Consider the following 26094-nt stretch of genomic DNA (forward strand, 5'->3'; position numbering starts at 1 on the left):
AAAGATGCAGGAAGTAAGGTGGTGGTGACACACAGCCCTGGCATTTTCACGTTGAAGAAAACAAAATGTGTTAAAAAAAAATGTGAAAATCAAGCGGGGTCAGTCACGACAAAACAGCAGTGCACTTCAATATCCTTTATTTAGATTACAGATGTATTCCATTTTGAAGTTTGGAGGAGGAGGGACAGGGAGCATTAGTGCTATTTACAATTGGTTGGAAAACATTTATCTCTGTACAGATTTGAACCCTGATCAATATAAACAATATCTTCTTCTTTTTTTTAAGACCTAGTGCTGTTACAAAGCGATTCTTTTAAAGCAAAAAAAAGACGAAGGGGGAAAAAAAAGGATTACATTAAATTATAAACAAATAATAATTACAAAAATGAATAAAAGAGCACAGAAAAGAAATAAAAATACAGTCGATTGTTGATTATCAGGGTAGGTTTTGCTGCTGTTAAGCACAAGACATTGTCAGCGAGTGACTGTGAACTGGCTTGAGGCTAACCGTATACACAATCATAGACTAAAACACCAATATACTGTATATCAACAAGATCTAGAATCATCATGTTCTATATAAGATTCATATTAAATATATTCTACACGTTACCTTAGTTTGGAACATTACTTCCATTGGAAAAATATAAAATAAAACCATTTATACACTTTTTTTCTTAGTAATCTGATGAAAGGAGCACATGCTTCAGTTGTGCAAAAAGTTGACTTGTTAATGCAGTGAGAGAGGATTAAGGAGAAGAGTGAGACACAGATTAAGACAAATAAGGAGCAGGGATTTCATTTTTTTTCCCCCCTGCGAGGACCGCAGCCGTCGACAAAGATCCTTCACAACACTGTTAAAAACAGGAGCACAGGACGAGCCTTTCGTTCAGGAGGACTGACATGAGACGCTTTATTAATCACAACACTGGTCGGTCAGTTAAAATATGCACGGACTGTAGAAAATGCAGTCAAAAATGTCATGGACAAGCAAACGAACCGAAAAAACAAGACCGCCGACACCCGGTTGCCTGTCTGTCTGTCTGTTTGCTTGTTTTGCGTAGGCTTGGTTTGGCTAAAACGTGACAACTGAGCGTTGCGTGATGTGTGTACGGTCTCTGCGGCGCTCAGCAGCCAAGAAGGAATCATTTCTCTCCTGTGACCTATACGGACACATGCAGAGGAGGGCAGTATAAAGGACACAGGTGTGTGTGTGTGTGTGTGTGTGTGTGTGTGTGTGTGTGTGTGTGTGCGCAGCGCGCTGCGGGGTATCCTGGTTTGAGTTCTCTCTGATCAGGCACGTCTAAGCTGCATCTGCTGCACTGAAGGATATCACACAAGCACGTTTAAATGGATGTTTAAATGGTGTGTGTGTGTGTGTGCGCGTGTGTGTGTGTGTGTGTGTGTGTTAGTGGTTAAAATTCTCAGCGGTTTGTATGAATAAAAAAACAAGGCCACACACACAAACTCTGGCACTGCATTACTCTTCCGACCAGCTACAACAAAGAGCCAGTTAGTAACAGACAGTGTGTGTGTGTGTGTGTGTGTGTGTGTGTGTGTGTGTGTGTGTGTGTATGTGTACAGCAGAAGGCTTTAAAAGGTGTGCATTAGACAAAAGAAAAAACAACAACATGCAAATCCAGTTCCCTCCTCTAATTCTCAGTGACAACAACGAATTGAGTACAACAAAGTGGATCAGCTAACTTATCGTTAATCAATTTCCTCCTCCCAACTCTGTGTCCTGGTTCAGTTTGACTGAGCCTACTGTCTTCCTATGGACTCTACGTGTGTGTGTATGTGAGAGGGAGAAAGAAAGTAAGAGAGAGAGAGAGAGAGTGTGTTTGTGTGTGTGTTTATCCGTATGCAAATCTGTTTCGTGGACGGGCTCCATGAGAGGGCACAAGCTCACTGGGTCCAGAGAGTTGAGGGCAAGAACCGAACGACGGGTTTTGAGGGCCGGCAGCAAAGGGGGGGCAGGTGTATTTACAGAATGACACAGCAGTTACTCTCCCCGGTCTTCTCTCTGTTCCTCTGACCTGAGAACACACACACACACACACACACACAGCTTCATCAACACAAGCTGATCCTACCATACAGTACAGGTCCAAACCAAATGCACATAAATACACAGTTCACACTGAGCCACCGAGTTTATAAACAGCAAAGACGACATTTAAATGGCAAGGACATTTAAAATAAGAATCTTGACATTGGGACATGTCTCTACAGTCCTCTAAGACAACAAGGGATGCTCAGCTTCCTCTAAAATATTGTCAAATATGTCATACGTGTTGTACTTTACCTTATAAATATATACATATACACATACATATATACATACATAAACATAAATATACATATATATATGTATACGTATATGTATAAATGTTTAAAGTTGTTGAGAGTGTGAAAGACGTTCCTACTGAAAGGAAAGGAAAGGAGGGAGACAGAGCTGGTTACCTTGGGAATTTGGCTCAGGCAGAGTCTCTCTGGCAACTAAATGCATCACTGTGGTCTTCCCCAAGGGCAGTTTGAGGGCTAACAGGGAGATGTGAGAGACACAGACACAGAGTTAGAGGATATTCAGTGAGCTACACTAGATCAGTCTTTACAGCATCAGTCACCACCTGACCCTTTAACAACACTGAAACAGTAGAATACAAATGAAGCTCTACTGGAAGGAGTAACTTTTTATATATACACGAGTATTCAAACCTTGACAGCTACTTTTGCATTTCACACTGCGTGAAAAGTGTAAATTAAATCCCTCAAGAAAGGAATACATTTCCATGAATTAAAATTTAAAAATCAACATTTGCAACTGAGCAATTTTCATGTATTTGAAAATGACAATCTTTGCAAAAAAGGCAGCGTCTGACTTTCAACACAGCAATAAAAAGGTTACTTTGACAAATAAGGATTACCTTTCACTTTAATCATTAATAAATGTGTTTGTTGTTGTTGTACTTGTACTTGTAGCGGCTTGGTTACTTCTGAAAACTGCTCCTTGGTTATGTGACGTCTGCTTTCACATGAGTGCACGTTGTCTGTTTTAAAACTAGCTGTGAATTTTGGTGAACATTTAAGAGGATTATGTTTTTTTTTTCTCTTGAGTAACACTTGAAGAAGCCAGTTCACGGTGCTTTTAAAAGTTTTTTGTGGACAGAAAACAACAAACACTTTTACCAATCTGAGGCAAAATCCTAATCTCAGTGTGTGTGTTTGTACAGTGCATAAACATGATATTGGTATAAGGTGAAGCATTGTTATAGTACAACATATATGTATATATACATATACATATATATATATAATGTTATAAAATGATTGCCCAGCTCTAGATGGCAGTCATGTGATGAGAGTAAAGGTGACAGTATAACCCCATTAACTGCACAAAACACCAGTCAAATCAAAATTGGGTTAAGTGGATGAAAAAAGGCCTAAAAGCCAGGGCGAAGTGAAGAGGGCCACCTCAAAAGGAGACATCCTCTCTCTCTCTCTCTCTCTCCCTCTGTTCATTTATGGCATTCATTTTCTCAACCCCTCCCTTTCTGTCTCTTCTTTGTGCTGCCTGAGGTCTCCTCTAATGCCAGTCTTGCCCCTTTCCTGACCAGTCGTCTCCTTCCCCTTTTTTTTTCTGTATTTCCTCTCTCCTCCCACTCTCCTGTCAAAGCGGGCTTGTCCAGAAGCACTGAGGTGCCTCTGTTCTGTAGCTCAGGAAAAAAAAAAAAAGATGAGAACAGCAAAGTACTTTCCAGCAACACACTGCCATGATTTAGAGGGTATGTCTATGAGCACACAGGGAGGAGGAGGAAGAGGAGGAGGAGGAAGGGGCACTTTCGGTGTTTTCTCACCTCCTAGTGTTACGTTGCCGTGTAGAAAACGTCCCTGGTAGATCAGCCTCAGGATGTTAGGACTGCTGACCTGTTCTTCCTCCCAGTCTGAAAAGGAGATGGAAAACACAGGGGTTTCAGGCAATGTGGAAAGTGAAAAGCTCATTGTCACTGCCTTGCTTTTTTCCACTTCAGAGAAAGCTACTACCCTCGACTGGTGTGAGACACAGTATGGCGACGAAGGAAATCTCTCACTGCATTGTGGAAAAAATGACAACACCAACAACCACACGGGAGATATTTTGAGCGATCCACGGCCCTTTATTTTATACTATTACATGCAGAATGTATAATAAGTGGGCTGTGTGGGATGCACAGCAGAATGTGAGTAACGACTGCGAAAGGTGTGGCCTGGGAAGAGACAAAAGTGAAGACATTAAATGAGAGAGAGAAAACAGAGGGAGGGAGGGAGGGAGGGAGGGGAGCTGCACAGCAGCGGAGTCTGGCCTCCAGATGTTTGTCTCCAACTAAACAGAGGGTGTTGGTGCTGACTGAGTGAGAGCCTGCTCTGGGTCTCACAAGAGTGTTGTCTGAGACAAACACCGACGGGATAGAAAGAAGAAGAAAACTCTTCTTGAAGAGCATGCAAGTCTATCCAGTGACATTTATAGGCTTTCATGCAGGGTGGGCTTCTCTTCAGCCGGTCGACGCTCACGTCATCGTGGGAAAACGCACTTCAGACAGATGTGAAGGTGGTGTGAGGTTAGGTACGCTGTTGTAGCAGCACTTTAGGGAGTGGGTGTATTACAAAAAGGAGGTGCCGGTGCTGTGATCCCACATTCCTATATGCGATGATAATCGGGATGAAGGGAAGTGTGATCTAATTACACTTTACAAAAGATTTGCACAGACCCACAATTATATAGACCTATGTGTAAGTAATTAGCAGTGGCTTCGCACACACTTGAACAAAGTCGGATCATCTGCCAGCAATTACTTTATGTCAGAAAGCAAACGCGCTGCAGCTGTGCTTTGGAATCAGTCTGATCAAAAACTAAAAATTTGACTTTGAATAAGTCACTGCAAGATCACGGAATCAAGAACATGCATTATGATTATTAAGCAATTGCTGGAGTTTGTGTTAAAAAAAATAAAAAAAAATAAATGTTATTACTATGCATCTGAAGTGTCTTTGCTGGCAGCCAAGTTTCCATGAGCCAAGAGTCTCAGTACCACACTTCCAAAAACCTAAACTATAATTTTAATCACATACATCTTGCATATTATTTAATTTTTAAGACACTTTTACCCTTTACTTTGGTATTTGTATGGAAATATGGTACTGCATAATGAATTAATCTACATTAAGCTTAATTTAGCTTAAGGTGTAACAGATTAAACAATCTTTGTGCAAAATGTGGCCCCCGAATTAAAACTTTCCTATGTACAAGTGAGTGATAAATGAATAAATTCCTGAGGTAGGCCTTTGAATGTAGGATGTGTGCCTGCAGTGGATTATTATTACATTGTTTTTGCAACTAATGCTTATGCAAAATAACTATAGCTGCTAACACGTTTCCAGAACAAAAAAAAACATCCAAGAAAAACTCCAAAGAAAACTTGTGAGACACCAGCCCTCGCCCAAGTATTCTGTAAACGCTACTAATGTCTGAACAGACAATGTCCGGCTGTGTCCTCGATGCAAGAACAGCAACATTTCCGTGCATTGTCTCGAGTTCATGTCTGAAAGCAGCTCCAAAACAATAAGCCAGAGAAGCTAAGTCACAGCTCCAGTTTTAAGTCACTCGGGTGAATCAGGTTTGCACAAAATGTTTTTATCCATTAAAATCACTGGGAACAATCAACAAAGCACCTGAGTAACGATGCTTACCCATAGGCCAGTTGTCATAGACGTGTTTGGCAATGTCTGCAGCTGAGTCACTCGGAGCGAAGAGGAATTCTTTCGTCTTCCCGCTGACTAAAATGAGCCGCAAGTTAATCTGCAACAGAGAAACAAAACAAGATACATTCCAGCTATAAATGACAAACACCAAACAGCACAGACTCTCCATTATGTCACATTTAACACAGTCACAATCAGGAAGTGCAGAGACTCGAGTAATTTAATAGGACACAGGAAGGACATGGGGATCTGGAGGAGAGTCTTTCCAATGGATCTGTTGCCATCCCTCCTCTCTTTCACTTCCTCTTCACTTTTCTCTCATCCTCTTTCTATTTCCTTCTACTTGGTTCTCTATTCTGTGTTTTTGTGAAGTCATTTCAACACAATCAAACTCGTCTCACACAGCCCCTGAACAATTAGCTGATGTAGACGAATATGAGTCTTCTGTGGGACTGTTGTTGTGTTTCGAGTGGCTTCTGTTATCTTTCCACTGTTCCCCTTGAGTCAACGACTGAACAGCAGCTCTGGAGCACTCGCAGCCAGAAAAAGATCAGATAGTGAAGTACAGAGAATCAGACAAGGCAATAGTCGTAGGCAAAATCCACACAGATCCATTCGCAAATTCACTTGAACCAGAACAAATTGCATTTTCCTTACAAATGCTGCGTTTCTGGAGTGAAAACAGTTTTAAGGTTACATGTGACCACATTTTGCACTGGCACAAGCGCATCTCTCTATCTCTCTCTCTCTCTCATAACAAATATCATCATTTATCAAAGGTCCTGACTCCATAATACATATGGATGCATAAATACGTAATAAGTCATAATTGATTAAATAATAATGGGCCAAAAGGTGGCCCTCTAATGTTGATATTACAGTTTAATGTGCAGTCCCTTTGCATGTCTCACTGAGCTTAAATAAGCTAAATACAGATGAAGGGATTTGTAAACATTTCATTGATAATCAATTAGACAGTGGTGTCATGATGTGTGTTTAATAAAATAAAATAAAATGGTACAGTAAGTGTGCCTTTAGGAGACAAGGAAACCTGTATGTGTGTGTGTGTATGGCCCGGAGTCAGCGCAGAGCAAAAGCACGTGTGTCTCATTTGTTACCAGTGTGTTTCCATGTGCCGAGGGTGTGTGAGCTTCCAATAGACCCTCCCACCCCCACCAAACCCACTCTGCACACACACACAAATACATATACACACACAGCCGACTGCAGTGATGTAACTGAGCTAACAGCAATGGATTGAAGACTAAGATCTCTGTAAGCACCTTATCAAATCAGCTTATAGTTTTAAGCATGGGAGAGCCATAGAGACTCACACACACACACACACACACACGTGCATATACATATATTATATATATATTATTGCTTAGTGTATATATAAACACACAGCAATAATCAAAAATACACATATTTGACCCTGTATTCAACCCTGCATCTGAGAGATCAGCTGAATTTAACAGTGTCGAGCCCCACTTATGTAGTATGTACGCTACACGTATGTGCAATAAACACGATGCCTTAAAAACACACATGTTTGTATGCAAACATGCAGCCAGAGAGCGTAAATTCAGACAGCACTGCTCCAACCAGCAAAAATAAACTGCTGCTTCGTCTCCAACACTTCAACACGAGACAGATATGGATCAGAATGATTGTGAGTAATGTGCAAAATGGAAAAACACACCTTATTATATCAGCATACAGCAGCTCTTTTTAATAGAAATAAACCCTCACAACAAACATTAGCTGACACTCTGAATGAGACAGATGAGGATACATGATGGAGAAGAGGCACACAGCACAGGGAGCACCTTTACATGAGCAAGGTCTCTCTCTCCCTCTTGCCTGAACACCTGGTCGTCATCGTGGTGTCACCATGGCGACAGCCAGTGGTGGGTGGCTTAACCTGATAACACCAACAAGATAGCTTTACCCCCCGCCCCGCAACCACCTGACTTCATTCTCGTTCCATCCAGCCCATTTTTCCACTGTGTCACATCCTCCACATGCAAAAATCTCACTCTGCCTATTTCAATTCGTCTCTCTGTCACTGTCACTCTGTCAAGTGCTCTCTCTCTCTCTCTCTCTCTCTCTCCTCTCTCTCTCTCTCTCTCTCCCTCTCTCTCTCTCTCTCTCTCCCTCTCCCTCTCTCCCTCCCTGCACAATATACTGTACAGTGAAGGAATGTGCAAGGCCAGGAGAACAAGAGGCACCGAACTAGCCTCAGTTCCTCAAGGTATATTCATCCATTTTCTTTCTCCAGTGTCATCATCATCTGCGTCATCATTAATCTCCAACTCGCCAGGTTCAATGCAGAAGTCCCCAAACAAGAGAGATGAATGTTTTAAATCCAGAAGCTTCCACACAAATATTAAAGGTCAACGAATAATTTCAAGAGCACCGACACCACTGAATCATATGCTGTGTGGAGTGTGGAATTCACAGATCTTCTTCACACCTAATGGAAGCAGCACACTTAAGCATCGTTAACCCTTTAACGCCTAAGCCTCAAAATGTCCACCCTTTTGCTTATTTTCACCATAAAAGGGCCAAAAAAAATGTCATGCGAGTAAGTGCTTTTGCCCATTTTTCCAGAATAACTTATTTCCAATTTACTGCATGTTAAAATAGTGGATTAAAAATTTAAAATGTAGAAAAAACAAAACGCTTTATTGAGGAAAAATGACTGTAGTCGTACACGGACACCAGGTTTTGCGTGTTAAATTTGAAATTTGAACAGTGTAAAACATGTTTAAAATAACATTTGTTTAAGGTTTTGTCTCAATGTTGAAAAAAATGGAAACAATGTGCAGGCGTTTTTCCAACTCTCTTCTCTCTGGTAACAAAGACTTATTTGCCTGCTTCCTGCAACAGCGTGAGTGAAACTACCGTAATAACTGCATGTTGGCTTTGACGTGCACCAACTGTTGCATACTCACAATAATGCAAAGTGTGCTTGCGCAAATGTGTCGTCTGCAGTCCGCTCTGTGTTAAAGGGCTAAAACGCCAAAGGAAAAGAGTTGTGTCACTGTGAGCTCACAACGCACGAGTGACTGGAAACAAAGTGGCTCCTGTTATTCACAGACCTTCACCACCTTTTACCAGGCTCCTGTTGGATTATACCAGCTGTCAATCACGTTGGTGTCCACTCATATAACGGGATTTTAATTGACAACATAACAACGTTGACTTCATGTCTAATTGAAGAAGAAACAAGGTTAACGAATGAGACCCTGAACTGCTCAGGAAAAACATTTAGTGACGTGCTAAATCGAGTGAGCAGTAGGCTCATTTTCCCATAGACTTCAATTCAAACCCTTGAAAATGGAACAGCTATGTTGATTTCTTTACATATGGTGTATGGGTCACACCTTACACAATCCTTTAAGATACTGATACACGATAAGTGACATGGGGAATTTTTGTGAAACGGGTCCGAGTGAGTTACTATTAAATTTGTATTTCTCTCCTCTTCTCTTCTTGTTCCTCTTCTCCATGTTGAACTGCTGTTGTTTTCCTGTGTGTGTCGTAGCAAACTCAAACCAAATTTCCAGCAAGTTGGAAATGACACCAGGATGTGCAAAGCATCGGGGAGGCATCTGCAGGTCTCAGGATTATTAGGTTGTAAAACTGTGGTGGGAACTAGACTTTAAAAGGATAGATTTTCATATGCAGATGTGAGGTTTTGCAGTTAGTTCCTCTTCTTTTAGTTTCTCCCCTTCTCCCTGAGAGTCACTGCGCCTTCTCCTTGGACTCCCTTCCACAAAAAGGTCTGGTAAAGTTGTCTCACAGACAGTTTCGGGGTAATAAAATCAATTACAATTTATTTTCCAGCTTCAGGTGTGCGGAGAGTAGCACACACACGCATTATCAACATTCATATGCACAACACGCATGTTTCTGCAGTCCCCAACCCATGTGGAAAACCTGCAGTACGAAGCTTGTGCACGAGGCAACCGAGTGTATTGTTCCATTTTTATTTTATTTTATTTATTATTCCATTTTTTTTTTTTTTAAATGTGAGAATGTCACAGTATTTTTAAATTCTGTAGCATGATGCTCAAAAAAAAACCCTGACGCAGCAGCTTCTCCAACCGGCTGCTTCTGCAAATAACACAATACCCAACACAGGCTACCCGTGCGTGCACTTGGTGACACCGTTTCCCCGCTCGTCAATCCTCACCTTCAACCCAGAGGTTCAGACACACAACAATAACGTAACCCCTCTGCAAAGCGGTGCCATGGTGTAAACATGTGAAGTAAGCAAACAATGCTTGCACATGACGCGGAGAAGGAAATCCAATGCCGTCTGTAATTATTCCTCCCTGAATACCACTCTCAAGGCAATAGTGTGTGTGTGTGTGTGTGTGTGTAGTGTGTTTATGTGTACTTGTGTTTATGAAGGCATTAAAGACTATTGCTGCTCTTTAGACCCTTGTGCAGCAGTCAACAAATTACAGAGTGGGAAGCCGTCCTGTGGGAATCTATTAGAGCAACTTTATATGTAGTCTGCTCGGTAAGGTTAGCCGCTGCTGTCAGTATGGATTCCTGACTGTATAAATGAATTTAAGAGAGGAGGTGGGTGATTAGTGTGACTGTGGTCGTTTTAAATGAAGCCAGCTGGATCCAGCTGCCAGCCTGCTCCGACTTGCCCATTAAATCTGGATCAAATTTGACTGTAAACTCGAGAATGCAGCGCCACTTTACTTTTGAGAACACAAACCCCCCCCCCGCCGTGCGCGTGTGCGAGAATTGTCAGTCGCTGATCTTATTGTTAATTGCTTGTGTGCACTTCTCATCCCCACAGCTCTGGCTGTCAACGTTCAAATGAATATCAACAGCTACCGAAATATAGGTGACAGTAATGAGGCAAATGCGGTTTTTCTGACAAACTCAGAACGACCTGCGTCGAAAGAATAACGAGCTCTGCCTGAGAGACACTCGTCCCCGGTTTTAATTACTCAAAACTAAGAAAATAAAACAGCCTTGCATGCACTGAATGTTTTCGCAAATTATAGAGCAAGTATTCGCTCTCACAGGAAAGTGTCACAGGAAAATAACCCCTTCAGATGTGTTAAACAGCCTTATTTTTAGTTGGACAACTAGAATACAGTATTAAAGTGCACATACGGACATAACAATGGCTTCAGTGTTAATAATCCTTGAATTTCTCCCTCACTCTGCTCTGATTATATTTACTTTAATGTTCGACACATCGCTAACTGGAGACAAATGTGCAGCTGAGCCTAAAGATTGGCTAATTTTATCCTGAGAAGGAGAAGAATCTTTTAAAAAGTGCAACCGAGGTTACAAAACAACTCGGACAGAACTTGCCAAAGGCGAACAAGGTCTCAATGAGGAAATTCATGACTCTTTGCAACATGCCCGATTCTTTCGAAATGTGTTCAAAGGTTCAGATCACCGGCCAATTTCGCTTAACAAGATACAAGGCCAAAACCTAATTTTAGAAACTTGTGGATGAGATGGCCAAGATTTCTCACATTTATGAATCCTTAGGCAGTGGGAAGATGGTCATGAAAGGGATAACGTAAGACCTCGTCCTCGGGTGTCAAAACAAAGTTATTATTATGTCTGTAGCTGACACCAACACGTGACACAAGCCCCCGTCTCACTGTAGTCATGTTATGGGATGCATCCGTAAATATCGAGACCCTCACGGTACGGCGGCCTCGACCTTGTTAAAGTTTGTTTATTATTAACTTGACAATCATTATAGGCCACTTATCTATTACTAGCTCACGTGTCATGCTTTCTTCCCACCTGCTTCACCTGCTGCTTATAGAATGTGATGCACATCATCATCATCTGCTGGTTTCGCTGAAATATCGAACAGAACAATGTTCGGTGTAACATAAATTGCCATTGTGCAAGCAAATAAAAGTTCCAGGCATGCAATCAGGCGGATCCAGATTATATTCCACGTCTGATGATTATGCCTACAGTCATGCTCTGGTGGTTGCCATGCCAACCCTTGTGGTAACCAGGGAGCTAGTTAGTCATCTATGCCATTTTGTCTTGTTTTCATGTACAGTGGGTACATTTGTGGACGCTGTCTCAGAAGATACTCACAAAATAATCCTTTTTTTTTATTTTAATGCACCAAAGTAAAATAACAATAGGTTTATGGGTACCCTAGTCATTTCTGTGAGTTGTTAAAACATTATTTAAACATCTGAACAAGCCAATCAAGACCTTGTCTTCAAATTATGCAGATTATGTATATGATATTTCCTGAAGTAAAGACTAAATAGGCTCTGTAGAAGATGCTAAATATTGTACATTGCAGGTGTAGGGTGACTGAGGACAGATGACACATCAGAAATAATATCGGACGAGCTAAAACTAACACTGGCTGCTACCATCCCAAACAACATGTCACCCGCTAACCTGACCATAGGTCACAGGTTTGTTTATGCACCGTTAAGCAGTTTAACTGCTGGGGACCTTCACGGTATGATATAGTCCCTGTATTTCTCTACACACACACGTCCTGTCTATATCTTTGCCATGACCGTTTCGTGGAGAAAGAAATATCTAGCTCGGCTGTGAAAACAGGACACAGGCTGCTGAGAATACAATTTATTTTATGTTCTGCATATCGTGATTCAATTCAACCTTTCTTGAGGATTTCTACAACAAATCCAAATCTGTTAGACACGAATGTTTCGATGTAAATGTACACTGTGTTCAAGTACAGCGTCATCATATACCTAGTAAAATGAGACCATTTCTATTAGCAGTTACACTTTCATGTCAGTTCATGCGCTGGTCTTTGTATTTTTGGTATCATTGCAAATTGTGTTTCATTTGATTTAAATCATTTAACATAATTATCAGGTATAAATATATATATATATACACACACATATATACACATATACAAATATATATATATATATATATACACACACATATATACACATATACAAATATATATATATATATATACACATATACATACTTGTTTCATGTGGCACATGCACTGTATGTTTGTTTCTACTAAATGATTTAAATAATAATAAATACTTTCATCTTCAATCTAAAATCAGCCCTGGTTGAAATGTTGAATTATTTTTACATTTTCAAAGCAAGATTCCGTGTGTTGCTGCCTGGAATCAAAGCCCAGAAGGACTTCCTTCGCCTATGGCTCCTCGCCTCTGCAGAAGCAGCCCGGTCAGTGAACATAAAGCACCTGACCTTCTCCCCAGTGAACTCAATTACAGTCATTAATCATTAAAGTGAGTGTCTACTGTAGGAGATGCTTGAACCACAGACCTCTCTGCAGTTTCTGGTGCCGCTCGTTGGCTTCCTGTGGCACAGGCTTCTAATGGCCATACATTACAAGTCTAATAGCATTTTCAAATGAATGTTTCCGTTCTTCACAGTGTCATCAAGCCTTCTGTTCCTGTTTGAAATACTAGAGTATACCTGTTAAATATTTCAACCCTGCCGTCATTATTTAACTGCAGCAGTTGGAAGTCTCTCTCCTTCTCAAAGTTGCTCTCAATCACCTTTCAACCGCCCCATCAGACCTCACACGTCTTTCCAAGACCTGGTCCATTTGTACTGCCATTCAAAAAGTCCTATCCTTTGATATGCTGACGTCCTCATCACAGCCATTCCTGCTCTTTCCTGTCACGGAAACGATCAGCTGTTACAGCACCATGCCAGTGGGCACTGTACCTGACAGCTCTCTGCTTCCCATCTCCTCTATTCATCACCCCCTCCCCCCTTCTCCCTGTTTAAATGCTGATAACCCTTTAATCCTTCAGCTGCTTCTCCACTCTCCCAAAACATGTAGCGCTCCCTTTCATGTCATCTCCCCACTGAGTATCTTCCACGCTCAACTCTCTCTCTCATACACACACAGGCCCAGGGCTGCATTTCACTCTCCTGACAGATACCAGGTAAGTGCGTTTGATCACACGTTCCTTCTCCCGCTCCGTCTATGTGATCAGAGCTGTTACGAGAGGGTGATGCAGGTTTTCCTTACGTGTCAGTCAGCCGTCTCCTGCCACTCCCTGCCTCAACTCCTTAGTCTCGCTTCTTTTTTTCCACGTTTTCAAAATGGCTGCTCAGCGGCACCAGGCCAAATGAAATAACGTGCCAAAATAGAACTAAACTAGTGCACGTGGCTCACGTGCAAAGGGAGCTTTGTGAGGAATTACTGAGTGACGTTAAACTGAAAGAAAGGTATGGAGATGATGGGGATGCAAGTTTATTATTTGCATCATACTGATGTTAGCCAATATTGGCACCAACAGAAGGCTGAATAAGCTGCTACCACTTTGACTTCATCTCCAACGTCTGCTTTATATTTACTCATTTTGCACAATAAAGTGCAAATATTATGTTTAAAAAAGGCAATGTAAACACAAGCAAATCCAAGAAAAACAACTAACCTGGGTATGACCTGAAAAAGTGAAACCTTCATTCAGTTCTACAACGCTGTAAGGATGCAGCTCTTTTGAAAATAAACAGCCTCTAGGAGGGAGGGTTTAAATCGATTTGGAGGTTTTAATTCTAGTTTAAATAATTGAGAATAAGAATCATGATTTATTCTTTTTGGACACTGGTGAGTTACAGCAGTAGGTCAGAGTTAGAGAACACTTACTCACTTTCTTGCCAAGACTTTGATCTTTCCAATTTAATAGCCAAATGTTTTGGGTGCCTACCATGGTTAGGGCATTAGATGAGAATACTACACCACTCTCATTTCCCTTGAGCAGGTGTTGAGCTTAGCCTACCATGCAGGAGGGATATAACAAATTGAGATGCTTCTATGGAACTGGAAATGTGATTTTTCAAGTATGAACAGACCCTCTTTACTTCTACTCTTTTCCTACTGCTGCCAGTCTTGATGCTTTCGCTAAGCTAAGGTTACTTATCTTTAAATTTATACTGAAATGAATTCAAATGTCATAACAATATCGGCGGATCAGTCTGACTCTCACTTTCTTAAGTCCTTCATGGCACACCGCTGATTCAGTTGTGTGACTGACGAAACAGGTGTTCAAACACACACACGCACACACACTGCAACAGCAATCTGTCTTCAACATTTTGAACCCTGGAAAGTAGGGCTGTCACTTTCTATTAATGTATCATATGACAGGGTCAGCTGCGGCAGCGACAGCATTTTGGAGATGCAAGCCTAAGGTTCCTGAGGGAGACTCTAAACCCCCTGCTTTGGTGAAGAGACATGGTGTGCACTGAATACCCCCAACTCTCTGTAAACTGGCATATTATACCATACGCTGTCTTAAATTCCAGGGTTTTGATTCCAAATTCAGCTTTTTTTATATTGTACACTTATTTTAGTAGTACTACTAGTTTTAAAATGTGATTGAATAAGTCTGAAATACATGGTTTTCAGACTAAGTTTTCATTGTGTTAATTGTCATTAAAATTAAGTGTTTTTAAGCATATTATGGTGTTTTTCAATACGATGTACTTTAAACAAGGGTTTTAAATGCCCCAAATAAAAAAAGAACCGCCCTCGATCCCAGTCAGGTTGAGAGACATGTGTTTCTGAAAAAGAATATCAGAAAAACTTATTAAACTTATCAAAACACATATATTCGATTAAATTATGGGTGATTTTAAATCTGTTCGAGTGTAGTAGGGCCTTCACTTCACTAGTTTCTATTCAATGCACACCATATACGTATTGGATGTTTTTGCAAAAATTTCATTGCAGTGTTTCTGTTTGCACAGTCAATAAAGCGGTCTGCAATACCAATGCACATTGCAGACAAACGTAAACAGACATCATCTGCTTCAACATCATTGAATAAAACAAACTTTGGTTCATCTAACCTTGGACAAAAGTGCAGCCCAGCGTTACAGTAGACCATTGCTGCCGATGGTGGTGCGAGATTTAAAAACACATCCCACTTACAGTGGCTCAGAATATCATATGCTTGTGTGGGCCAAAAAGTAACCACAGGTATTTCGCCACACACCTCTACCCACCATCTCATTTCTCAACACAAAAACAAACATATTAGCACACAGCAAGTTACTGTTAATTAAAGAACGCAGTGGCCGTGCTCTGCCAACTGTAAAGTTAATTTCCCATGAGTAATTAGCTGCTTTGATTAACGGCAAACACTCTCCCCTACACGTTGCTGCAAGCATGGAACGTATCTCTTCATATTCAAATTGGTCAGCTCATTGAAAAATGTGTACATCAGACTTATTATGTCAGGGAGAACCTCAGTTCTTGCCCTTTTAGATGAGCGCATACAGACAGTCAACAAAAGCAGTGAGGGATTTTGATAAAGGTCCAAAAACAAAGAGGGGAAGTCACTTAGTTTTCCCCCCCTGTGTTTATGAGTTTTTTAACAGTTGATGGTTAAATACATCAAGCTCTGCTGTCCTTAAATCAAAAATACCAATAAATACATATCCAGTGTTTCACTGTCTATCTGTCTGAAGTATAGTAAATAGTAACATCTTTATTAAATACAGGGAAAGAAAGCCAGGAGAGTGGCATGAGAAAGTGAGCACCAGGTAAAAAGCTTTGTAAACAGCTATTCAAAGAAGCAAATCTAGGTGAATCCACAACTTTTTTATCAAATCCAAATTTTATCAACACAGACACAGCAATTTGGGAGACCTAAAAATAAAAAAAATAAAAAAAATAAAAAACGGGTCTTAAGAGTGTGAAAATCTCAAAACGCCACTGTGTTTTCATGAGGACAACCAATATGCTACTTTCGGTTCAGTCCATTTCCATGTGGATAATAATTTCCATGTGTAAGAGATTGACGTTATTTTTTTTTTTAGTTTAGTGTGATATGACGAGACAAAAAGTTGGAAAAAAAAGTGAACAGATCAAACCATTAAAAGACATAACAAAGACTTTATCCAACAGCGCTGATGTCGTACAGACACCACAATAGTGATGATGGGCCCTGATGTGATAGGACGACAGAGGAAATGCTGACAATCCTCGAGGCGAGCCCAAGGGAGCAAGGGAGGAAATGAGAGCGAGAGAGGGAACAGAGCGGGAGAGAGAGAGAGAGAGAGTCTCAAAGAGGATTGAAGGAGGAAACAGCGAAGGTCAGAGAGACAGAGAAGAGACAAGAGAAACCGTGAAGATGACTGACGCAATGAAAGCCACTAAGCTTTTTTGATTTTCCATTGTCCCTAAGGTATTTTACATTTACACACTTTTGCGCATACATTAACACACAAATATTTGTGGCTGCACACAAAATTCTAAAGGGTAGCAAGGGTCAGTTGGACTGCTGAGGCTCTGCATTTGAAGCTGTGGGAGGAGACGTGAAATTGCTCTTGTGCGCTTCAATCGATTCTCCCCTCAACCCTCTGTCAGCGTCTAGACTGTCTGTCCCTCTCTCCTGGTGAAACACAAGGCCAGAGAGGATACAGAGAATGACAAGAGAACAGATAATGTGCATGGTATTTAAACCATTTAAGATTTAAATAAAGATGCATCATCGGTGGATCCAAAACATTAATGAAACATTGTCACTCAGGTGGTAACATTATCTCTTTTCCTGGTTGGCCTCGCAGTCAGAATTTTATCACAGGGCAAAGCACCTGTGGTGCTAAGATTTGATAAGGATTGATCACACTCACACTCTCTGCAGATAAAACTGTGTGAAAGCAAAGAAAATCAACAGCTCAATAGAAACCCTCCTGGCTGAAATGCCAAAGAACTTGAACCTGAAAACCTTTCCAAATTTAGAATTTCTGTAACGTTCTGAAAAAAAGACTATTTGGCATTCAGGCAGTGATTGTTCAGCAGTGTGATGGAGGCAAAGTATGCTTATATGGTTTCATTCTTCTCTTTTCTGGCATCGAAGTGCAAGATTATGAATGCAAAGATTTGTATCATTAACCCCACATAGGGGTGAGCGATCCGTCAAGGCAGAGAGATCGTAGTATCGTCTCTTAGGGTCATTCTATCCATTGTTTTGTCCTCACTACATTTGATCGTACACTTCATGCCAGTGTAGTGGTTAGCCATTGCTGAAAATGAAAACAAAGTTGAGTTGTCTCCTAAAAAAAGAACTCCACCTCCGTTACATGGGAGTGGAACTGGTTTGGCTTTCCCCCAAATTACAAGGCACAAGCAACAGTTATTTGCAGTTTGCACTGACATGGTTCGCACGTCGGATGGCAACACAACAACTTTTCAACCACCGAAAGAGACAGTAACTAGTAACTAAGGGTGCAGTGAGTTCAGCTTGGCCTTTGATCAGCTTTGAATCCATCAGAAAAATATGACAATGATGTTGTTTTGCCACGAAAATGGACGACACGAACAAGCTAAACCATCATCTTGAGCCAACAATCACACCAAAGCATTTGAAGCCGCAATAAGAAAGTCAATACAGTAAAGTGCAATGACACTGTTATCAGGATCCCCCTCAAGGGGGCCCCTTTCACTGACAGCAGCCAGGTGGCTCCATGTCCATTTTGCTTGGGGCCCCCAAATTCCTTCATACAACCCTGCGTATGCCATGTATAATGTATAATATTTTGTTTTGTTAGTCCTCCACATGAGGGTCGCGGTGACACATGCCGAATGGCGAACAACCATTTACTCTCACATTCACACCTACAGTCAATTAAGTCCAATAAACCTATGACAGGAAGCTGAAGTACCCAGAGGAAACCCACATGCACACGGGGAGAACATACAAACGCCACAAACAAGGCCGTCAGTTGAACCATGATCAAACCAGTGACCTTCTTGCTGTGAGAAAACAATGCTACACCGGCTGGCGTAGTTACCCTGTGATTCCCACGTCAGCAAAAAAAACTCACCATGTGGCACACCAACTCAAAGGCTGCTGTGCCACATGTCGAAATGTTTGCCTGTGCAAGGAGAGACCACACAGAGGGTTGATGATCCCTGGTGACGACTTTGATGAAAGGACCTCCTGTCCTTTACCTCCTTCCTCCTACCATTTGCTTCACGGAAGCCGTGTCTGCTCACTCCTGCTCCTCCTCTCACTCGCCTTCACTTCTATCGCAGGGTGTTTCACCGACGTGACTTCCTCCCAATGTCAAATAAAGCATCCCCACGCTGTGCCGCACCCCCCTCCCCCTTCTCCCACCCAAGAGAACTACCTACTTTGCAATGACCTCTGCCCCCTCCCCTCTCTCCCTCTCCCCCCAAACTCTTCCCTAGGTGGTCTCCCCGGCAGTGTTTAGTTGATACCCTGCAGTCAGGATTAGCTAGATTTATAACCTTTCAGGTTGTCCTTTTCAAGCACAGGATTTTCGAATGAAATTCATGCATTTTTGCATCCACAGCTGGCCCCATGGAAATGTAAAATGCTATTAATCAAGATCAATCAACAGAAAGTTATTTTGAATGTGATGTCTAACTAGTTTCAGTTACTACAAAATTTACTACATTACAAAATTTACATACATTTTATCAGAGCAGCTACCTTATGCAATTTGAAAGTAAAACATAATACATAAGAAAAAGAACAGCTCCAACGCTGCACTAACTGAGGTTTCAAAACGACTTCCATCACTGTCATTTACCTGAGCTACTATGCGACAAAGTATCAGCTGAAATTCAAACAAAGATGGAATATGAGTGAAAGAGAAGAGCAATGCCAGCTGCATTCACACAACACTGCATTTCCTCTTCTCCTTTTCAGAAAAGACCACTAAGACCCTGAAGTCACAACTCATGTGATGCCATGTGTATGCAGAGAAAAAATGTGTCTACATGTGTGTGTGTGTGTGTGTGTGTATGAGAGAGAGAGAGAGAGGGAGCTGCACACACACACACACACACACACGGAGACTGCTGGCAAGCTAAAACGTCCTCTGTGCTGGAATTTACCAGATGGCATTGGACAGAAAATACCAGGGGTATGATTACCACACACACACACACACTCACAGGCACACACGTGAACATGCACACTCACTACATTTCCGAGGGCTATTCTGGGTTATAGATGCAGGTTTATGTCCATGTGAAATACTGGAGATGACAAAAACAAACATGTTCCCTGGTCGTTGACACCAAAACAGCCATATAAATCACATGCATGCTATAATAAAACAGCAAGGACTAAAGCCTTAGACACTGATGTTTTCCAGGTTGCTAATTTCGATGGCAAGAGTAGACACTAGACAACGCCACACAATAGCATGCAACATGCAGTGTGTGTACAATTGTCTTCCTGATGTCGGCAATGTCAATAACTTTGCCGAGAGGTTTTTTTATTCACCTCGAAGCTCATTTTTCATGTTGCTGTACAATATTTATCCTTTATTACAAAAAAAGGATGTATTTGTATACATGATGTATTGGTTGTCCGTTGAACTACCAAGCTCACAGAAGGCCCTGGTTATATTGATGATATTGTTATGTCCTGGTTATATTGATTATTAGTATGTGAGACAGGAATGTAAATCAGATGGCTGGTGGGTTTTTTTTTGTTGTTTTTCTATTGTCGTCGGTTCACAGACGTGACACAGCCACTGGTTGTTGGCAGGAAAAAAGGGAGCCTCTGTGGGGAGACAGAAGAGGAAGCCAGTTACACTGTGGGGGGAGGGGACTCTCTGACAAACATTATCCCACATCGAGGCAGAAAATAATACGCACACAAATGATATCATCAGACAAGGTTGCTGATGTTTAGGGGATTCTCTGTCACCGGATACATGACCAGAATGAAAATGTTTAGGATAAGACTATTTTGAAAAATGGGAGCTCACTTTGGCTTCAAGGCTTAAGCCCTGTTTATACAACACTGTGACCTTTAGATTTAACTCCGGGTTGGATTACTGTACCTACCATCTCTAAAGCCTCAATGTTTCTGATGAGCCATAAATCATGTTGCACTATAAACTGCAATTAAGATCAGCTGATGGAGCTAAGTCGGTTAAACTTGTGCCATTCCTCGCTGACCCGCAAACACCTGAGCTTATATTACTGATCGTGATACTGATCTAGTCACCGGATTGCTGCCGTTTGGTTTCCAACCACATGAAAGAAAATAGTCAGAAAGCCCTCAATCATTCCAGTCCATGGTCCAAAGCTTTATTACTGCTTACTTATTCAGATAGGAACACACACACACGCACATATCCCCTGCTGACGTCATTAGTGATATTCGTAGTCAGTGAGCTCCGTAGCATCCTGCTATCTGGCATCTTAACCATCTATCTCCCTTTTGTCCTTTCCTAGGATATCGCAACAACCTTTCTGCAAAAAGCAGGAAACACTTCCAATGTCCTTGCAGATCATCATTATAGCACTTTAAACGCACAATTCCCATTGAGTCATCCATCATTCAATATTACTCTAATATTACTTTACTCAACTATCAAGTACAGATACACATACAAGAGTCTTTGTGAGTTCAAAGGTTAATGAGGGGAAAAATTAGGATTACTGTTCAAATCACTCAAAGCCTCCGTCACGAAGCTGACCCGAGTTTACGAGATGAGGATAAAGCCTTTGGGTCGAGATGGTTCTTTTTAGATATGACATACAAGTTTCTGAGGTGTTGCCTAGCAACCGTTGCTTCGCTACAACTTGATTGATTGTGTTGCTAAGGAGCCCCTTCTTTCCAATTCGGTGGTTGGGATTCTTTCTTAGTCCTGAGGCTGCCACAGTTTTTGTCTTGTGTCTACCTACAGCACCGTGTTCCACCGCAGTAATAAGCTGTTTATGTCTTCACCTAGTATTTTGGTGACCATTTTAGATGATAATCCTTCATTTAGAAAAATAAATATAGTTTTCACTGCATGATAATTCTACTTCATGATTTACAGTGCTCAGTTATGACAGTTTTATGATGGCTACTGTCAAAAAATAAAAAAAAACCTAGAGTGACAGTATGACAAGTTACGAGCAAGGTGGATTTTAATTTACATTTTACATAAAGCACAAAAGAAGCAATTCTCTCTCTAAATTTACAGGCACAGCAGAGTTAAAGTCTGCGTCAAAGGCATGACAGGGACAACTGGAGACCAGATGATCTCGTTGGAATATCCAGTCGGTGCGGCTTGACCTTTGGAGGACCGCTCTGTGGCTCACGTTTGCCCTGCCTGAGACCCAAAGAATCTCAACACTGACCAACTAATTCCCCCAGTCAGTAATGTCTGTCTGACTGTCTGACTGTCTGCTCTGGGGCCTGGACATGCAAATATCAGGACGGAATTAAGCACTGATTTAAGTATGGCAGCACGTAATGTATCAGGGAGAGGGAGAGTTGCCTCGTGTTAACTGGCCACTCTGACGCACGGACACATGCACACGCACTGTCTATGTTGGCAAGGCACAGTTTTAATATAAATGTCCCCTCAGCTGGAAATTGTTTCCAGTGCAGCTGAAAGACTCCTTTTATTGAGCCAGTCAAACACCCCACCCTCCCACCGCTCTCCTACACATACATACACACTCTCTTTCTTCTCAACATTTAGACGAACATCAAAATACAATGCTCTTTTCAGCCGAGTGTTTTTGTTTAGCATAAATGGAAAGGACGAGCACAGCAAAATTGTGAAACCTTATGCAAAGTTCCCTTCTTGTGACACTGAATGCCAGAGTGCGTTAAGACACTACATCAAAACAGCTGTCTGCTAGTGCAGTTAATGTCTGACGAGACAGAAAATACGACTGACACTGTATATCCGTGCAGAAGTACAGTAAGTAAAGTTATAATTTAAATGAGCAGGGTTAGGGTTAAAATGTTATCCCCCCCGTTTCCTGCTTGGAAACAAGCTTCACAGGCTTTTCATTTCATTATCTACATGTCACTTTGTGACTCTTTCACATCTCAAGTTTCACTTCCTCATTTTTGTTTCTTAATTCAGTCTGCTCTAATTGTCATTTCTGTTTTTCTACAATTATACACAGACCTGGTGTGTTTTAGAGTGAACAAAAAAGGAAAATTATATTTGGATTTAACGTTTCACCACCAGAGTTATATCTCTGCAGTGAGTTAAATGAATAACATTTGACTTTGAGTATTACAGACATGAGACTGGCTGGTCAAGAGTTAACAGAGGGACACAAGGGACCGAATGTCACCATGCACAGCATCGACGCACACCACTGAAACAATGGCCTTTAGATGCAGCTTTGGTTTGTGCTGGTATCTGAGGCAAAAGTGTACTCGAGTGGGTGTTAATCCACTCGCTAAGCCAACAGCAAACACGTCACTCTGAGCAGGAAGAACAGGTTGTTCTTGAACTGGTTTATCTATGTAAATCCATGCATGCATAAATACGTAAGACAAAGGACGTAGCTCAAAAGAGAGCTGCGAGTGTACAGAGGCTAACTGGGATTACTCACACTCACACCTACTCATTCATGTCAAGTCATGCTCCGACTCCGTAACACTTGGCACAAAAGCTGAGGAGTGTTCTCCATTTGCTTCTGTCCCGAGGTGTTCAGTGTCCGACGCGTGCAGGAGAGATACAGCTATTGTGGAAAAATGACGTCACTATAAACTACTTGTACAGCACGAAACGGATGCCAGATCACATTCAAGAGAGACGAGGACTGGAGGCAGTGGTTTAGGCTTGAAATTTCCCCTTGAACCGGGACCATGGGAGTCCCCAAAACAGTGAAGTCGTTCCACACATTCCTCAGCCTGAGCAAAGCCATACCTGCCAACAGTGAGCGCTGCACCGACGGCTGAAAACAGGGGGATTTCCGGCAGAATAAGCGCTCATCCCAACATGCATGCACATGTGCATCCTCTGGATTACTCACAGAGTTGTTTTGTCTTCTCACTGGTCACTGATCAGAAATGCAAACTAAAAAAAGACTCGATGAGAAGCTTCAAATTGGGTGGTTTTCTTTGTGCATTGCGTCTCTGGCTTTACATATTTGTGCAGTGTCACAGTCAAACACCTACATGTGTGCAACATGAGTTGTTTTTTGTTTTGGGATTAAGTGTCTGTAAAATAGGACTTTGGCTGAAAGGTTTGGTAACTTTGTTAATAGCAATAGATTCCACATGTTCTGCTGTGCATCAGGACGATTTGCCAACAGTGAAATGATGTTTTGCTTCCTCCTGCAACTGCCACATATTCTTCACCCACACATTTCCTTTGGTTCACGGTGTTGGTGCATGCACATATTCAAATGACCCCCATTATACTTTTATGACGCTCATAGAAATATACAGGGCATACTTTAAATCCATAACTCGTCAGGTGTAGAATATGAGAGGAAAGGGGAAAGCAGCAGTGTAGACGGTGAAATATACGATCAAATCTGCGCAGCGGGGTGACAATATGGCAACAAAAAGGATGCACGTGTGCATACCCACGTGCAACAACGAAGAGCACATGGCAAACAAATAGTTACATAAGTAATCGATGGATCAGAGGCTCTCAGTGGGACTTCTGTTTGACGGGGTGTAGACATGCATCAATACAATTGAATTGCAGCCCAAACACAAACACACACACGTGCACCGACAAAGGCAAAAATGGTCAATAAAGTATGCCAACGCACAACTTCCACAGCTCAACATTTCAGGTATTTTCCATTCGTCCAATGATAATAAAACACAAGAGTGAACATTGTCCACGTTTGTGTACAGAAATATAACTGGTTGCGAAGATACTGTCTGTGTTTTCTTCAGTCGTCGGCTGTGGGCGACTGGACGTTGAGTCGCCCACAGCCAGCGACTGAACAAGATTATGACCTGGATGACTGAGCACCTTCATCGACTATCTGTGTTCCAACTTTGACTCTTTTTTCCATGGCACTCCGAAGCCTGCATGTGACAACGTCAGAGCCAATTCGTCAACTCTTGCACCCAGGCAGGATGATGTAATCCCGATCAGTGACTCACACTTTCAACACATGGCGTGGGTAACGTACACAATTATTCACTGGCATGTCTCATCCAAATGGCACCGTTGGGGATCCAATTGTGTGTGTGTGTGTGTGTGTGCTCACTCACTTGCTCTCTCTCCATCTCTATCTCTCTCTGAACGTGTCAATCAACATTCAGTTGGCAGCTCCGGCCTGAGGCTGAAGGGCAACCTCTCCATGTCTCCCACTACTCAGTGTCAAACATGCTGAGGTAAGCTCGAGTGGGAAGAGCAATCGGGGCCTGCAGTTTTCAGCAGCAAGGATTCCCCCCCACCCATTGTTTTTTCATCTGGGAGCCACACAAAGCTGACCTCTGACCCCAACCTCTGACTCCTTTGTGCACGTCTTTGTGGGCGTGTGTGTCCGTGCTCCCAAAAGGAGACTCCCAACAATGTGGGAATGAACTATAAACTGCTTTTAAAGCACCAGAATTAGAAGTAGCAACACACAGAGTAGCGAAGAGCTGGTGTTTAGTAGCATCATCATGTGAGATAATCTCCAGTATTGTGATTTTGAATACATTTGACAAAATTGATATTAATTGTTGCTGAACACTGCATTTTTATTTAGAATGTGAACACACAACACATCTTTCTTGAGACAAATTTGAGATTCCAACCCACTCATAATTACAGGTCAACAGTTTTTCACCTGCAGCTTTAATACACTCTACTTAACATCCTGGTCTGGCTGAGTCAGGGCTGTGATTGCCACCTCCACTGCAAATTAACACACACTCACCACAGCACAAATGATGGGGTGTTTGAACACTACCCACTGAAAGTGTATAGGTGGCAACAGTGCTTGATTCTTCGTGGCGTGTCAGGATCCAGTGTGTGACTGGAGACTGCTTCTGAAAATGCCCGACCACGCGGAGAAGCCACGTGATCGTACTGCTTTCTAGTAAAAGTGAGGTGTTACTGATGCATAGAAGCATATGCGACTGAGGAGAGAAGCCGGCTAATAAGAGCAGTAACACAACAATAGTGTTCCAGAAATGGTTGGGAGTTCTGCCAACTGAGCGATAGCTGCTGCATGAGGTATGAAGCGGATGTGTCTGTAAAAACAAAGCACCAGAAACACAACAACCATCGAACTGAGAGCACACACAGCACAGAGGCAAAGTTTGCTGCTGGTAACACAAACAGAGAAGTTCTCAAACAAGGCTCGTTTGGCAACTTCAGTTCAGTCGATCCTGTCTACGTTTTCAGTCCCCAAATAAAACCAGACCACTAGAGCATTTTTTCTTATTTATAGATTTGAATTTGTGTAATTGGTGTAGTGGTTAGCACTCTTGCCTTTGCAGGAAGAAGACCGGTGGGTCGGGACCAGGTCGGGGGCCAAGGGCAAGGGCCTTTCTGCATGAATGAAGTGTGCATGTTCTCCCTGTGTGTGTGTGTGTGTGTGTGTGTGTGTGTGTGTGTGTGTGTGTGGATTCTCTCGAATTTGCTCCCACAGGAATA

General features: G+C 41.9%; 1 protein-coding gene across 1 annotated transcript in view; it reads right to left on the bottom strand.

The window, feature by feature from the left end:
* Positions 1-1549: 1549 nt before the first annotated feature.
* ubl3a (ubiquitin-like 3a) overlaps positions 1550-26094 on the bottom strand; it is a 29264-nt gene continuing 4719 nt past the window's right edge. Inside the window, exons 2-5 of the mRNA XM_044041746.1 lie at positions 5728-5836; positions 3858-3944; positions 2464-2541; positions 1550-2036 (exon numbers count right to left, since the gene is read on the bottom strand). Of these exons, the coding sequence (XP_043897681.1) occupies positions 1984-2036; positions 2464-2541; positions 3858-3944; positions 5728-5836 (327 nt within the window). The 3' untranslated portion in view covers positions 1550-1983. The remainder of the gene's footprint in view (positions 2037-2463; positions 2542-3857; positions 3945-5727; positions 5837-26094) is intronic.

This window comes from Solea senegalensis, linkage group LG13 (assembly GCF_019176455.1).
Source record: "Solea senegalensis isolate Sse05_10M linkage group LG13, IFAPA_SoseM_1, whole genome shotgun sequence".
NCBI classification, from domain to species: domain Eukaryota; kingdom Metazoa; phylum Chordata; class Actinopteri; order Pleuronectiformes; family Soleidae; genus Solea; species Solea senegalensis.